At 43.6% G+C, this 16274-nt stretch overlaps 1 protein-coding gene and 2 long non-coding RNA genes across 3 annotated transcripts in view; 2 read left to right on the forward strand and 1 right to left on the reverse strand.

Moving 5' to 3' along the window:
- LOC141372736 (uncharacterized) overlaps positions 1–16274 on the forward strand; it is an 823585-nt gene that overhangs the window by 339922 nt on the left and 467389 nt on the right. The gene's annotated exons all lie outside the window — the stretch shown is intronic.
- ZNF704 (zinc finger protein 704) overlaps positions 1–16274 on the reverse strand; it is a 227223-nt gene continuing 210949 nt past the window's right edge. The window contains exons 6-9 of the mRNA XM_025870527.2: positions 13212–13479; positions 10883–10987; positions 2665–2762; positions 1–1953 (exon numbers count right to left, since the gene is read on the reverse strand). Of these exons, the coding sequence (XP_025726312.2) occupies positions 1842–1953; positions 2665–2762; positions 10883–10987; positions 13212–13479 (583 nt within the window). The 3' untranslated portion in view covers positions 1–1841. The remainder of the gene's footprint in view (positions 1954–2664; positions 2763–10882; positions 10988–13211; positions 13480–16274) is intronic.
- LOC141372808 (uncharacterized) overlaps positions 1306–16274 on the forward strand; it is a 27076-nt gene continuing 12107 nt past the window's right edge. The window contains exons 1-3 of the long non-coding RNA XR_012378246.1: positions 1306–1399; positions 2620–3403; positions 12923–13214. This is a non-coding gene — a long non-coding RNA (uncharacterized lncRNA). The remainder of the gene's footprint in view (positions 1400–2619; positions 3404–12922; positions 13215–16274) is intronic.

Genomic DNA, 16274 nt, shown 5'->3' on the forward strand with positions numbered 1-16274 from the left:
TCATGACATGAAATTAAATGAAGCTCTTTTCCTGCTCTCTTGAAATAAGGGTTGTTGAAATAAAAATGAATGGAGGAAAACAGGATCTTTTCCAAGCAACAATGTTTAAAAAGTCATAAGAAAGCTTAAAAAATAAAACTGCCAAAAACAGATGAATGCACAGGTTGTGGATATTACACCGTGGGATCTCCTTCCATTTCCCTCAATTATAAAAGGAAAAGGACGTTTATTATTACTAGATGACGTCTTTCAACTCTTTAAAACAAGTGTATGTACAATCTCTACACATATATTAAACTTTGCTCTGTGCAATTTCATTGAACATTCCTATGGCTGATCGTAGGCTCCCCGTCCTGACACAGTGCATCCTGAAAGGCGCTCTTCCTTCTTTGCATAGGTATAGGAAAAATAACTCATTAGCAGGGCAGTCCGGAGTAGAACAGACAGACGACGAGCCTATACAGAGTGCATGACGACTAGTCCCCTCCCCCTTTCCACTACTAACAAAACAACCAACCAACCAAACAAACATACATACCAGGCTAGAAAGCCTGCCAAGAGCGAACACAGTGGGAGCCCTGGTCCTATGAAATGGAGAGATTCCTATACCAACATGCATTTTCCTTTTGGTGTCCTGTATGTTCCCCTCTGAGCAAATTCTTAACGAACAGTTCCAATATTTTTATAAGAAAAATAAAGTTTGGGACCTCCTATGTACCCATATCATGTTTCTATATTTCACGAACCCCTCTCCCGGACATGCTAAAGCATACAACCTATGAAAGTGCACTCAGAATAGATGTTGGTTTGTTGACCTCACATGTCTCTCTGAACAGATGGGGACGTGGAGGCTGTGCTCCGCTGTCCTGTGGGGATAGTTCGAGTTCTCTACCTTTTCTGAAACCGGTCCGGGGTGGAGTTTTGAGGGAAGGCCCGATGACCCGCTAACCTGGCAAGGACACCGTCAGACAAGCAGTGACCAACAGACCCGGGCCCCTGCCTGCCCTGTGTCCCTGAAAGAAGCATCAAGGCTTACCCGGATGGCCACCCATGCCAGTCTTTGATGGAGCTGCGGCTGGTAGAGAATGAGCCGCCGTGCCTCCCAGGCAAGGGCTTCTTAGAAAAGCGAAGACGCCTAGGTGTTCCCGGATGTCCTGGACTCAGCTGGGGGCTGAAGTCTGCTGGTGATCTCTTTGCGAGTGGACACCCTCCGGGGCCCTTTAGGCCAACAGCTCTGTGGTGGTTCCGTGTGGGGCCATTCTTCAAAACGCGAGAAACCGACAAACGAGACAGAGAAGAGATCCCCAGAGTGCTGCGCTTCCTAGCAACACGTCATGATGTGCACTGCTCCGAGAAGTCAAATGGAAAACAGGGAAAATACTATTCACAATGAAAGCAGGTATTGTCCTCTGTACAAACGCTACTGAATAACGTGTAGCTTTTTTTTTTTAATATGTCAAAAAAATCTCAGAAATGGCATTATTAGGAAAGCTTATCAAAATATGCCTCCTCTCTAGGTAAAACGGGCTTTGTTGGTTCAGTTGCTACGGAAGTCCACAGTTTTCAGACCTAGACATACAGAAAAAAAAAGAAAGGCTGACTTTTCTTTTCAAGGAAAAAAAAAAATAGAGCTGCCCGACACTGGGTTCTCAGCAAGAGCAGTGAGGGTGGTGACCTTATTTATTATTTATTTATTTATTTATTTATTTTTGCTGTCATTCCACCAAGTTTCCTGGAAGTGCTTTTCCTGGGCTTCAAGTGTGTTTTTGTTCGGAAGAAAAAGCGCTTTTCCAGAGCCTGCGGTGGAAGGCGAGGGCAGCGGGGCTCAGGGGCCCCGGGGGTCAGTCAGTGAACCTCTGGCACGCCTTCTTCCAGCGGCACGCCGTGCACCACAGGTCCCGGTTCTCCATGCCATACACCTTGCGGCACTTCTTGCCCTCTCCCCGGGGCTTCCTGCAAGACAGGCAAGGAGCAGTTATGCAGCGGGACAAAGTCAGGGGGTGTTCTCTGGAGGGCTTGCGATCCCTCGAAAGAGCAAGAAACAGTGTGAAGAAACCTAGTAAGGGTTCTTGCTAGGCTAGGACTCGAACACCTGCTGGATGTTGTCGCGGCCACCATGCTCAGCTGTTACTACTGACTGCTACTGTAACTCTCAAGCTTCTACTTGTCCATTTGGGGGCTTGTCCCTCTTCATCAAACTGAATTAAACAAGTAAATACAAAAAATACCAGTAGGGAGCTTTATTCTTTTAAGTTTTAAGTATTGTGCTTTCAGGTGCTCTTTTGCTTCTCAAATTTCTAGCATTCTGGTTCAGGGACATCTGAGGCGTTTCTCATTGACCTGTATTAAAAACTATATTTTTTAAAGTTCTTTTAATACAGAGGTTAAGGCCATATGGCTTTAACTAGACCCAGAAATCACCATTACCTATTCTTCAAGAAAACTTACAGCGAACTGTTACCAACTGCCTCCCCCCCGCCACAGCAACTCTTCATTAATAATTGATGGGTGGGGAAAACCATGGCAACGAAAGAAAGGGTGTTTTGTCCATTCCAGGGAAATTTTATGGAACATCGTATCCCTGGTTTCTCTCTTCCTTGCTGTTCTTCTGTTTTTCAGTTAATCCCCTTGCGATGAGGAGGGTGGCGGTTCAAGCGGTCATACCTCAGGCTGACTGTCCCTCTGGGTGGCGAGGACAAGACCGTGTGGGTGTGCTGTCTCTGCTCCCCTGTGCCCACCGGATGATTATGTGTCGGTGACACCTGGCAAGGACACGGAAAACAAAGTTGATGCTGGGACAGTTTCTCCTCACCATGCCTTTATTTAGCCTTTGCCACATGGGCAGTGGTCAACGTCGGACACGGAGATGAAACGCTTTCTTCCCAGAGACACATGTTAACACGGATACGGTGATGCTGGTGGCAAAATTTAAACGCCTCCCCAAGCAGAAAAGACTCGGCAACAACGAATACTTTAAAAAACCTTCATGACTTCACGTGTGTATTCCAAGTTGCCCATAGTAACATATTTTCACTTGAATAATATTCCAAACCTTAACGTATAGTCTCACCTATTCTAAGCCTCATGGTCTACCTTTTTTAAAAAAGACAAATCCCTAGAGGTTAAGAGAGTTATCTAAAATTATATAGCGAGTCAATGGCAATGACACAATGTGGACGTCGGCCCTCTGTTTGCTTTACGAGATCATTCACAGCCCCTAAATAAATGGCCTCTTGCATAAGACATCCATACAGCAGACGGTGGGGTCCAAACGGGAATAAAGACTAGAAGCAAAGAGTCCAAGCAAGTCAAGAACAAATGTCATCCATGAAACACTTACTGGGCACTCGCTACATGCCAGGTTCATTGACAATGGCTTTAATTGTCACAACTACCCCACGTGGTAAGTACTATTCTTGTTCCTGCTTCATGGACGAGGAAACCAAGGCATGGGGCCAAGGTCATGGAACTTGTAATGGCAGGGCCAGCACTTGTCCTGAGCTCCACCCGATGCCAGAGCTTGTGTCTGGCCCCGCTACACTTCTGCCTCTCAGTCATAGTAACAGGAGGGCCCCTGGCTTTTGATTCCTCTTATACTTCTTACCAGACCCTTTGCCTCATCTGCTCTCCTGATATTAAATATCTTCCCAGCACTTGGGATTCTCAACAGCTACAAAAAACGAGTTTTTATAAGAAAAGATAAATGATATTTCAAGAAAATACACAGCCTTGCCATATATAGAAGAGCAGACATGTAATGAATTTAGACACTTAATTATCTAGAAGCCAACATGGCCACAGAAGTACCATGACCAATGAACAGTCATGGGAACACTCCTAAGGCATACTTATAGAACTGAATTTCTCTAGTACAGGTACTAGCACTTTTTATTTTCTTTCAATTCAAAGGAATATACGTCAGCGTTATCTTCTTAGATGTTAATTCAAAAAATTAAACAGGTAAGTAAAAACCTAACATTTTAAACCATTGTTGCCATGATTCTGAATTATTCTGTACCATCGGTCATAATTTTTTGCTAAAGCTGGGTAGGAGTGAGGGCCAGAAGAGGTGAGTTAACATACATAATTTTTTAAAAACAAAAGCTTTGGAGTTCAGTGTATGCATTTGACATGGATAGATATGTAAGTCTTTCCAGGAGCAGAATCTCGACCCCCCTTTCCCCCTACAGCTACCCTGCATCCCATCCCTGACCAGGGTGCATCACAGCAAACCAGAGGGAGTGAATGCTTCAGGTGTTCATAGCCACCGTGGTGATCTAGAGTGTGCTTATATGAATTGTTTTAAGTGGTCGAGACAATTTTTAAAAATCTAAAAATTATTACAGAATTCATAGAATCCCAAGAATCCTGCCTTATTTAGTGAGAGAACTAGGAGAAGTTTAGTTGACATGACAGTGACCCAACGTCCATCAGCTGGTTGATAATGTGGAAGATTTTCTAACTTGTGCAAAAGTGCCATGCCCCTTTCACGTGAGGTGATATGAGATGACAGGGTGCTCTTCATCCAACGAATATTTATGAAGTTCTTACTATGCACCGGGCACCCTTCTAGAATGTGGGTGCCTAGTGGTGAACAATGCTAAGTCTCTGCCCTCATGGAGCATACATTCTAGTGGGGACACAGACAATACATACAAACAAGTTAAGATCATTTTAGTGATAAGTGCTTGAAGAAAATAAAATAGGTCAATAGGCAAAGCCTCATGAAGGGCGAGGACATTTACTTATTTAGGGCGGTGAGAAAAGTCCCCCTGAGAGGCTGCCTTTTATCTTTAGGGCACTCTGAAGAAAGGGCAGCAATGACAGAGGCCTCCTAGGTGCAGAGAGCCCAAGGGGCCAGAAGACACTGTGTGGGGGCTGGAGGTAGGAAGACAGGAGGTGGTAGATTCAGGAAAGACCTCCTGGCTGTGACTGAGGAATTTGAATTGAATGTTGCTCTAAGTGCTAGGGAAGCCCTTGGAGAATTTTAAGAAAGCGAGACATCCGATTAATGCTTTAAAAAGATCCCTTTGGCTCCTTCGAGAATGAATTGGAGACAGCCTGGAGAGGAGCCCTGCAGTCTAGGTAAGAGGCTTTTGCACTATCTGGGGGGAAATACGTACTGGTGATTTAGACTAGGGTGTGACAGCGGTGGTAAGAAGGGGCTGGATTCATGGCAGGATCAGGCAGAGTCTGGGACACGCTGAAGGATGGGAAAAAATGAAGACAAATCTTTCGAAGAATCAGGGATGAATCAAGGGGAGTCAAGGGTGAATCCCAGCTTCTGGCCCAAGAAGCTGGAGGGATGGTGGTGCCACTTACTGAAATGGGAAAACTGGTGATGTGGTTGGTTTGAGGAAGGAGCGAGGACCAGGCTTTTGAAAGTTCCAAAGACTATGGAGGAGGAGGAATAACCCCTGATTACAGTCTTTACTCCTGCTAATGGCTTTCTTAACTCAGGAGTTCAGGGCCTGCGTGTATAGTCCTGTCCAGCAGCAGCCCCTCCCGATCCACCCCAGACCTGGGTTTTATGGGGTGCAATGCAGCGGAAGCCAGAACCCGCATCACACGTTGGCTGTGGCTCAGTTCTGTGTGATGACCACCTAACTTGTGAGCTTTCCTTGAGACTTTTTATAGCAAGACAATCATGGCTGAAAGCTTTTTATTTTAGCGGGGGCTGAGGGTGGGGAAGGGAAGGCGGTAGCTGGCGTAGGAACGGACATTTATTTAGTGCTCACAAATGTGAGAGGCAGGCTACTAGTCTAGGTATCGTTTCTTTTAATCCTCACAAAACCCCTGCCAGTGAAGTGCTGTTATCTGCATTTTGTAGATAAGATCATTTAGACGTGGAGCCAGGAGGTGGCCTGCAGAGCATCCCGGAGTTCTAAGTATCAGTAGTAGTAATTTAGCGAGGGCTTGTTAAACGAAGTGCCTTGGAATGCTGTCTGCTTTCATCTTCACCGCGACCCTAGGGTAAGTAGATGGCCATCATGTCCACCTCCTTGATAAGGGAGGGGAGAAGTTCAGTCTGTTGTGACACAGTAAATGGTGGGGCCGGTACTTGAACACAGGCCGTCTCGTACCAGCTGACCTTGGCACTAGTTCTGAATGACGTCAAGGCACTACTCTTTCCATCCCTCCACCCTGCCATGGAGCTGAGGGAAATACGGTGCGCCCTAAAATAAAGCCCTGGACCGCATGATGTTGGCCATCTCTCCCAGTGGTCTCCACATTTCAATCTTCATTTTTTTAAAAATCATTATTAGTTTTATATCTTAACTGTTTCTAAATTCCATTTTGGGGCATTTTCTATTAAGTATATAGTAGACTCAGAGAGTACTATATGGTATTTTTTCTAAATAAAAAGAAATAGATAAATAAATATTTTTAGAAGTATAATCTCCATTTAATTTTTTTCCAGAGAACCGTTTTTCTTCAGTCCTTAAGGACTCGGGTCCTGACATGGGCTTTGGTGGAGGTCGTGGGGCAGCACCCGCGGGTCTTAATCGGGGTGGGGGTGTTGGGTCCTCCCAGGCTTCATGAGAGCGATTCCTGGCTACCTTGCTGTGAAAGGCACAGCTCACACAGTAATGGAGTTTCACACACCGCTTGGGGAGCACACAAGCACAAGCACACAATGAGTATATGCCTCTCATTTTTCTGCTGATTAGGTGTGACCTCAGAAGAGTTTCAAGAACTTTAGTCTGCAAAAATCATGGTTAATTTCTCCCCTATGTTGGGTAGATATGGGTTATATCAGTCAGTCCCAAATAGGGAGAATACACTTCTGACCACTGTATTACAGCGATGAGACACATCACAGGCAGCAAGACTAGTGAATGCTCCATGTGAGCCAGGCACTGTGCTCAACAATACGACTCCATGCAGGCGGGGGGGTGCCTGGGTGGCTCAGTTGGTTAAGCGTCTGCCTTCTGCTTAGGTCATGATCCCAGGGTCCCGGGATGGAGTCCCGTATCGGGTTCTCTGCTTAGTGGGGAGCCTGCTTCTCCCTCTTCCTCTGCGGGCCGCTCAGCCTACTTGTGCTCTCTGTCAAACAAATAAAATCTTAAAAAAAAAAAAATACAACTCCATGGCGTGGTTTAAATTTGAGGGCATTGCTTAAGAGAAGTCATGTGACTAGATAGAGGTTTGTAAATGCCAGAGTCAGGATTTGCATCTGAGCCTCACACCAGAGCAGTCTGAAGAATGTTGTGTCCCTCTGTAAATATGTTGGGGAGATTTCTTTTCTTTGTGATTTTCTCTCTCTCAAATGGAAAAGCCAGCGTTCCTTGTCTTGGTTGTAATCTTATATTATTCTGAATCCTCCCTTGAGGTGTTAAAAAAAACCCAAACAAACAAACCCAGCTAAACGTCTGATAATTAAGCACTGCTATTTTAGGTTTGGAGATCCTCCTCCAGCCTGAAGCCCTCCTAGAATGGCCCTTGGATCGCAGTTTGATTCGCTCTTGGTTCCGTGGGCTTGTTATAGACTGCATGTTTGTGTTCCCCCCATAATTCATATATTGAAGGTCTCACCCTTAGTGTGGTTATATTTGGATATGGAGTCTTTAAGGAAGTAAATAAGGATAAATGAAGTCAAAAGGCTGGGACCCTGATCCAACAGGATTAGTGTCCTTATAAGAAGAGATACTCAGGGCTCTCTCTCCACCTGCCTTGCGCCCCCTCTCCTGCCTCCAGCAACAGAAAAGACCATATAAGGACACAGTGAGCAGGTGACCCTCTACAAGCCACGGAGAGAGCTCTCACTAGGAGCTGAATTAGCCAGCACCACGGCCTGGGACTTCTAGCCTCCTGAACTGTGAGAAAATACATTTTGGTTGTTTAAAGCGATCCAGTCTATGGTATTCTGTTATGGCAGTATGGGCAGATTCATACGGGGTCAAGAACTCTCAGCTTTCTGTCAGAAAAGACAGAAAAGAATGTAGATAATTAGAAGAAAAGGCGCGGTCGTTCGGGAAAAACAGCTCAAAGAATGCTGTAATTAATGAGGGTCTTCTCCCTGCTCTTATGTCTATGGCCTTCGGCTAGAAAAGACTGTACCTCCAGTTACATTTGCAGCTAGGCAGAACAGACTTCTCCACTCCACACCTCCGGGAAGATGTCTTACCCAGGGAACTTATTAAAGCCTGATGTTCAGAAATCTTGTGTAGGCAAATGAATAAATAAAATCCTGCAAACTTTGGGATTTCTCAGAAGGAGAGTATTTCCCTTCTCTAGGAAGCATATAATGCTTCCTTGGATACCTCAATACCAGGTATCCAAGATGTGGGGCCGGGGGGGGTGGGGGAAGCAAACCTTAAATGGGGTTGACAACCTCCGGATATTTGTTTTGGAGTACAAAGAAAAACATGTTCTTTAAAGAGCATTTTATAAAATGGGAACTGCTTTGTTCTTCCGTTTGGATATAGCTGAGGCCATCAATGATACTAATTCATTATAATTTAAAATGTTTAGAGCTACTGCCCGAAAACCCTATTATACTAGTTTAGAAGGTAGGAATTCATATGCTCTTAGATTCCACCTGGCTCCCTGTCTCCTAGGGGCGGGGACAGCATTTCTGGAGAATTCGAGAACAGTTGCTAGCCCCCAGTCAGTGGACGAGCACCAGTCCTGTGCTTCTGTGGGGTGGTGGTGTAAGATCCAGCCCCCACTAGAAGGAGGCAAACAGTAAGCACCCACATTTTTTTAAGCCTTGCTAGACAGTATATAACATAAAGAACATTTTTAATAGTGAGCCCTCTCTCTAGGGTAAAACAAAGCCTGGGAAAATAGCATCCCCTCCCCTTCTCTTTCGTTTGAAATAGGAATGGCTGCTAAAACAGTCTAAAGTGTTGGCTGAAACATGACACAACCAGATAGATGAGAATTTTGTGGTGAAAGAAGACATTAGAAGTGAAAGCAGGATTTCAGTGGGATACCTAGTTAACACAGCTACTCTGTACCCTTTCTGCCGAAGCTCTGGTCTAGACTGTCCCAGGTAAGCAATGAAATTAGGGACGTCGAACAATCTAGGACATTGAGATGAGGGTAGAGATACAGTGTCCACAGCAGAGAAGAGTGTTAAAATCTTGCTACTGGGAAACCAACAATAGAAGGTATCCTGGCTGGTATCTTACTGGGTAAAATATTTAGGAACTTTAGAGGACATGTAGCTAGTCATACACCACACAGTGATTTCTCTGCACTTTAGAAGGAGATGATTTAATTAATAAAGCAAAGGGAAAGAAATTCCATTTTGGTTGGTCACAGAGGTAATCTGAAAAAAAGTCTGAACGGGGCTGTTCCAGCCACATGCTGCATGTGTTTGTACCCCAGGCCAGCCATATGGTGTATGCTCTCGAACATTTTCAAATCAAAGACAGGAATCAACAGGATTCAGAATAGTGGGTCTCTATAATTCTGTAATTGTAGCTGCCTTTCTAGGTTAGGGGGCTTGTCTCAAATGTGATATTGAGAGCCACTCGGGTCTTTTCAGGTCCACCAAAATAAATAAATAAATGAAAGTCCCCCAAGCTGAAGATAGCACATGTAGAATAAAAGATACTTTATGTAAAGAAATAAAATCTTATTAAAAAAAAAGTCCCCCAGAGGACCGATGGTTAACCTCTGACACCCTCCTCAGCTGATCGTTGTTCTTGCCAGAGAGCAAAACTGTTACCTACGTGCTCTCTTCTAATGTCTACTAACAAGATCCCTCCTTGCGTTCTTGCTCTTTCAGAGTAGCCAGCCGTTACTACTATTTGATGAAGGAGGCGACTTTCAAAATTACTCCAGATCCTCGATTATTATTTAAAAATCAAATTCCAGGAGTATTTTCTGGAAGCTACAAATTCCCAAGTTGCTGCCAGCAGGATGCTTTTTAGTGCTGGCTATTCTCCTAGGGAATTTAATAAATATTCATCGACTGGGCACAGCATAATTGATTGAGCCACTTTCATTTTTATCAGCACTGTAGGAGGCCTTAGTATTTTCTGGAAACCTCTGGAAGTTGCCAGTGGTTGACAGTAAGAAGCTTTTGTGAGGCCTTGGGGAGAGGGGTGGAGAGGAGAAAATAAGGTTAATGTCTGTTATCATAAGCCACTTTGTGAAACTTATCAGGAGTTATAAACCACTGTGGGCATCAACAGTGTGTAGGTCTGTGGATATTCTGTGATAAGCTACAAAAGACCCAATATATTTGTAAACGAATGGTTAGGAATCAAGTTAATTCATGGCGATTTATCAGACAGCAATCATTTACTATGTCAAATCAATTCTTATATACCATTTAAACCTTATTGCATAGTTCAACACTCTTATTTTCGGGAGTACCTATCAGCATGGATTACTCAAGCTTTGGAAGAAAAAAAAAGCATTTCAATTTAGGGTTTTTTTTTTTTTTTTGAACCTTTCAAAATGACATACCCAGAAATAATAATTTCAAAGTCATAAATTTTATAAAGTTATTCATAATGATAAATATCATTTATGTACAGGGTCTTTTTCTTTTTGTTCAGCATCTGAGTTCAGCTATTAATGCTATCAAGCCTTTTGGAAACATACAAATACACCACCGACACAAAAAATTTCAACACATTTCTAACAAGTCATTTATCAGCAGTTGCAACTCTCCTAGTTTTCTCAAATGCGGCAACTCTCCTACTTTTCTCAAATGCCTGTCGTAACACCTTTTTCCACAGACAAGCTGAGCTAGGCTGGATCGTGAAATACGTGCTGGGGAGTTTACAAGTGTCACTTAAGGAATAGAGTACTTCCGGCATTTTTTTTGAGTTTTGTCTTTTTCTTGCATGTTTTTATAATTTGTTCTCTAAATTTATGTGCAGCGTTGACCAGATTTCTGGCTATTTGTTTTTCTACTTACTGGAATGCCCGTGAAGGTAACCGGAGGAGACTGCCAAGAAATGCTGAAGCTGCTACCGTTGGGGGTGAACTTGGCCGATCCTGGAATGGTCACGGGGGGCGTGGCCTGTTCCACAGAAAACAGAGAACATTGTTATGAAACAACATTTCTCCTCGCAGTCCTATGCTATCATTGCCTAAGTAGGGCCCTGAAAGTGGTTTCAGCTGGATTAATAATTTAGACGAATTATCCAACAGGAGGAGATTAAACATAGTCCAAGAGAATAGCTAGAAATAAACTTTTTATGTATCTCAGCAAGCTATCTAAGGAATAAAAGCAGGAGGTTTTTGATGGTTTCTGAAAAGAAATTTATTATATATACATATACCTATTTTAGGACATATTTATGTGTAAAACACAATGCTTCACTGTCAAACTGGGAAAGAAACAATCTTATACAGGGATGCCAGGGGGTAAATTGGTACAACATTTGGGGATGGCAGGTTGGCGATATATATATATATATATATCAAAATTCTTAGTATTTCGTATATTAGCTATGCCACTTCTAGAATTCATTCTAAGGAAATGGGTACAGGATGTTCATTGCAGAACTATGTATTAGGTACAAAAAACCGGAAATGCAAATGTCCAATAATAGGGAAGTGGGTAAATAAATCATGATCTATCCACAGAGTCTGATGTTGTTGAAGAATGCTGATTGGTATGGGAAAATGTTCATGATATATTAAGTGGCAAAAACAAAGCACAAGAAAAACAGCATTACAATGAATTCCCTTTTTTAAAACAAATAAGTAAACATACATAGAACAAAGTCTTGAAGGACATACAAAAAATATTAACCAAGGGGCTTTTTTGCTGTTGGGATTAGGGGATGAATTTTCTTCATTTCCTTGTGTTTTTAGCATTTTTGATGCTGAATATTTATAATGTCTATAAATAGAACAATCCCAATATTACGAATACATGGCTTGGGAAGGACCTTTTAGATCACCTACTGCATGTTTCAACTCTTATACAGGTGAGCAACATAGTTGGAATGGATTCATGCCCATGATTTTGAACCAGTGTTTCTACATGCAACACTGATGAACAAGAACGAAGAAATTATTCTTTTTGACCAACATAACAAGAGTCAGGAATGAAATTTATTGCTTCAGCTAATTTAATTATTAGCTCTATTCCATGGCTCTTGAGCGTAAGTCTACTAAATCAGTGGCTGGATGTTTCTTCTACAGGTTTCTACATCTAATTATAGATGTAGCTGCTAGTGATGGTGGTTTTATAACTGGCATCGCTGGGAAATATTTTGGCAATACATAGCAAGAACCATAAGCTGTTCATGTTATATCCTCTGACTCAATAATTACTCTTCTGGGAATTCAAAGAGAAAAAAAAAAGCTACTGGCACAGAGGTGTTCATAGTAGAGTTATTAAAGATAGTGGAAAAAAACTGGAGCGACTAAAGAGTAGATACCCAACAATAAGAGAATGATTGAAACACTTCAGTGCTTCAATGTCACCGAAAACTATTCAGTTATATGAAAATGTTTATAAAACCAGGGTGGGAGAACACAATTACAAGTATGGACAGAAGATTTTTTTTTTTTAAGTTGCACAAAGTAGTTGAGAATTATGGAAAAAAATGTTCTCTTAAAATCTGAATGTTTTGAAATGTCATTAAAACAAATCAATGTTTAAAAGAGTTAATAATTGTTGGGGGGACAAAGGAGCTTTAGCCAAGTCCTATTTGCAGGCTTTGTGTGTAAGGTCTTATCAGACTTTCCAGTGAAGCAGATCTGGTTCTGCCCAGCAGGTCTGGAGCAGTCCCAAGAATTTACATTTCTAACAAGTTCCCAGGTGATGCTGACGCTATTGATTTGGGGAACACTGATAATCGTCTCTCTGATCTGTGAGTATTAGTTACCGATTCAGAAGGCAGGGCATGAAGTCCCAGATTTGGAGCACAGGGTGATTATGTCATTGTGCCAAAGCTTTACAGTGCTCACCTTTTCATGTGTTTTATTTTTTATTTAACAGATGCTTATATCGTGTGCCGGGCACCCTTCTGAGTTCTTTATGATATGAAGGATTTTAATCCTATGACAACCTCTAAGGGATTGGATCTTCAGTCAATATCGCGGAATCCAAGAGCCCACAAGTGTGAGCTCTGGGCTTTAAAAGGAGAAAAAGAACAAAATGAACTCAGCTATTGGGCTACTTGTGTGATGCTGTTTTTCCACTGGGTTACCCTCTCCTCGCACGGCAGAATGCGACAGCTTTTGGTCTGGGGTCAAAGTGACTACTCTCACGGTCCTTCGCCAGTCACCTGGTAAGCATGGTCGGTGTGCACGAGGTAGAGGGTGGTGGGAGCTGAGCGGCTCAAGGGTGTCATCAGTTTAGTCTCAGTTTTGGCACAAGGAGTCTCTGTTCGGCTTGAATCTGGGATGGGGAAAGTGGGAGGCGAAGCCAGGGACTGAGACGGTGACACCGGGGCCAGGCTGCTCAGTCCGTCTGCCACTGAGTCTGTGTTGAGCTTGATCTCAGTGTAGTAAAAGTCCTCTTCTCCATCACTGTAGTCGGAGTCCCCAACACGCCTAGGGCAAAAGAGGGCAAAAGAGGGCAAAACGATTACGGGAACCCAGTCTGCTTTCTTGCCTTGAAATCTTGCACTTGCTCTTCCCTCTGTCTGGAATGCTTTTCCTTCGTCTTGTCTGTCTGGCAAACTCTGACTTACCCTGCAACACTCAGCTGTCCACTTCCAGGGAAGCCTCCCTTGACCTCTTAAAAGCAATTTATCCAATCAGTCAATTATTCAACAACAATTTATTGAGAATCTATGATGTCCAGGCACTTTTCTAGGGTCTCCTGATATCATGGTGCACAAAGCACAGACTATGTATGATCTGATGGAACTTACATTCTAGTGGGGGGGGGCAGACAAGGAACCCATAAAGAGAAGTATATTTAATATATCAGGTGGTGATAAATCCCAGAGAGAAAAATTAAGCAGATTTATTTATTTATTTTTTTAAAGATTTTATTTATTTATTTGAGAGAGAGAATGAGATAGAGCATGAGAGGGAAGAGGGTCAGAGGGAGAAGCAGACTCCCTGCTGAGCAGGGAGCCCGATGCGGGACTCGATCCCGGGACTCCAGGATCATGACCTGAGCCGAAGGCAGTTGCTTAACCAACTGAGCCACCCAGGCGCCCAATTAAGCAGACTTAGTGTCCTTTAGCAGGGTAGTTGATGAAGGGAAGGCATTTATTTTAAAGAGAGTGTTCAGAGGAAGTCTCTCTGAAGAGGTGACGTGTGAGCAGGGGCCTGAGCGACGTGAGGGAAAAACCCACAGCAGGATGCGCGGGAAGATCATGCGGTGAAGAGCAGCACGCGGCTCTGGGGTGGGCAGTATCGGTGTTTTCCACCAAGGGCAGAGAGGCCTGTGGCTGATGCTCAGGGGACCAGGAGTGAAACAGACAGAGGCAAGGTGGCACAGGGCTTTGTCGTCCAGGGAATAGCCCTGCATGTTATTCCCAGTGTGATGGAAGCCGGGGGGCTTATGCGGCATCTAAGGTACTTTTTAGAAGGAGCACTCTGGCTAGTGTCTGGAGAACAGAGGACAGAGGGCAGGAGCGAGAGCGGGAGGCCTGCAAGAAGGCTGTTGCCATTGATCATCCAGATGAGTGTTGGCAGTGTCTGGGCAAGAGGGGCTGGCGATGAAAGTGACCAGAAGTCAAATTTGGGATGCATTTTGAAGGTTAGAAGTCACGACGTTACTCCTCACTGCTAGATCCTCTATGCTCCCTTTGAAGTGTATTCATTCTATTTAATTCATTTTACTTAATTATTTGGCACATTTTTGTAATTTTTTTTAAATCCTCGTCCCTCCCTAAGACTGTGATTCTCTAGGACTATGTCTTGTTTGTTCTGTGTCACCCCACACCCATGGATGTATCTGGCACACAGTAGGTGCCTATTAAATGTTGAATGGATGAAGCTGAGGTCCTTGTAGCATGGTGATTATCAGCATTAATCCCAGAGTCAGATTTCCCGGGTTCAAATCCTGACACCCTCCAGCTGTGTGTGAGATTGAGGCAGCCTCCATGGCCCGGTGCTTCGGGCTCGTCACTGATGAAACGGGGATAATCATAGTGCCTGCTTTTTGTGAAGATTAAGCAAATAAACATACAGGGTGTAGAAGTGTGCTTCACACATTGTAAGCACTGTTTATTGAAATTAAACTAAAGTTGAAGTTAGAAGGCCTCAATTTTTACTATCACCCAGAGAAATATCTTCTTGGTGCTTTCAATGGTCTCCCTGAGACATGGGCAATTGTACTTTTCCACAGAAAGTTTTGAGTAAAATAAAATAATTGTCCATCACCTTATCTTTTTAAATTTTTTTTTTACTTTAGTCAGATGACTTTTTCTTAATTCTGTTTATTTTTTTTCTAAGATTTTATTTATTTATTTGAGGGGGAGAGAGAGAGAGCATAAGCTGGGGGGGAGGGGCAGAGGTAGAGGGAGAAGCAGACTTCCCGCTGAGCAGGGAGCCCAAGGTGGGGGGGGGGGGCTGGATCCCAGGACCCTGAGATCATGACCTGAGCCGAAGGCAGACGCTTAATCGACTGAACCACCCAAGTGCCCCTGTCCATCACCTTAGAAAAGATTTATTCAATTTGTTAATTTCTAGAGAAGTGGCACATGTCTAGCAACCTGGTTTTATAGGATGGCCTCTGTACATCTCCCTCCCATGAGGTATCCCCAAATTTCATGAACATATCCAGCAGTAGTAGATCACTCACTTGGAATAAACTGACCCCCCCACCCCCCCACTTCCAAGTCCTATATAGAACCTAAAATAAAAATCTCCCCTTCTACTCAGCCTTTCTGTCTGGTCATATCTGCGGCTTCTCCCAACCTTGTCCCATTTCCCTGAGCTCTCAGGCCGAGGCGGCGTCTGGGGAGGTGTCTCTGGACTGTACCAGGTCTGGCAGGGCTTGGCTTTCTGACAAGCATACCATTAAAGACCCCAGAGAGTGGGCCCAAGAATGTGCGCCTCTTCTATTCCTGTCCCCACTTCCTTTCCAGTAAAGGGCAGGCCGAGTTGTTACTGGCTGCTGAGGGCCACTAATAGACACACAGGCCTCGGGGAAACTGTGTGTCCCACACGGGGATAAATCAGGATCAGCCCCTGCTGTACAAGAGTGGAGTGAGATTTAAGAGAAAAACAGTGTAATTTTTATACTCTTGGTGCGCACTGCAGCTATATCAGATGTGATATATATTATATATTCTGGCTTTGGTATGCTCCCCTTCTCTCCCCACCAGCCAACATTCATTAAAATGTTCCATCGTCCTACATCACATAATTGAGCTCATGGATTAAAG

This window comes from Callorhinus ursinus, unplaced genomic scaffold, assembly GCF_003265705.2.
Source record: "Callorhinus ursinus isolate GAN/ISIS: 27379988/994484 unplaced genomic scaffold, GSC_fseal_2.0 scaffold5, whole genome shotgun sequence".
NCBI lineage: Eukaryota > Metazoa > Chordata > Mammalia > Carnivora > Otariidae > Callorhinus > Callorhinus ursinus.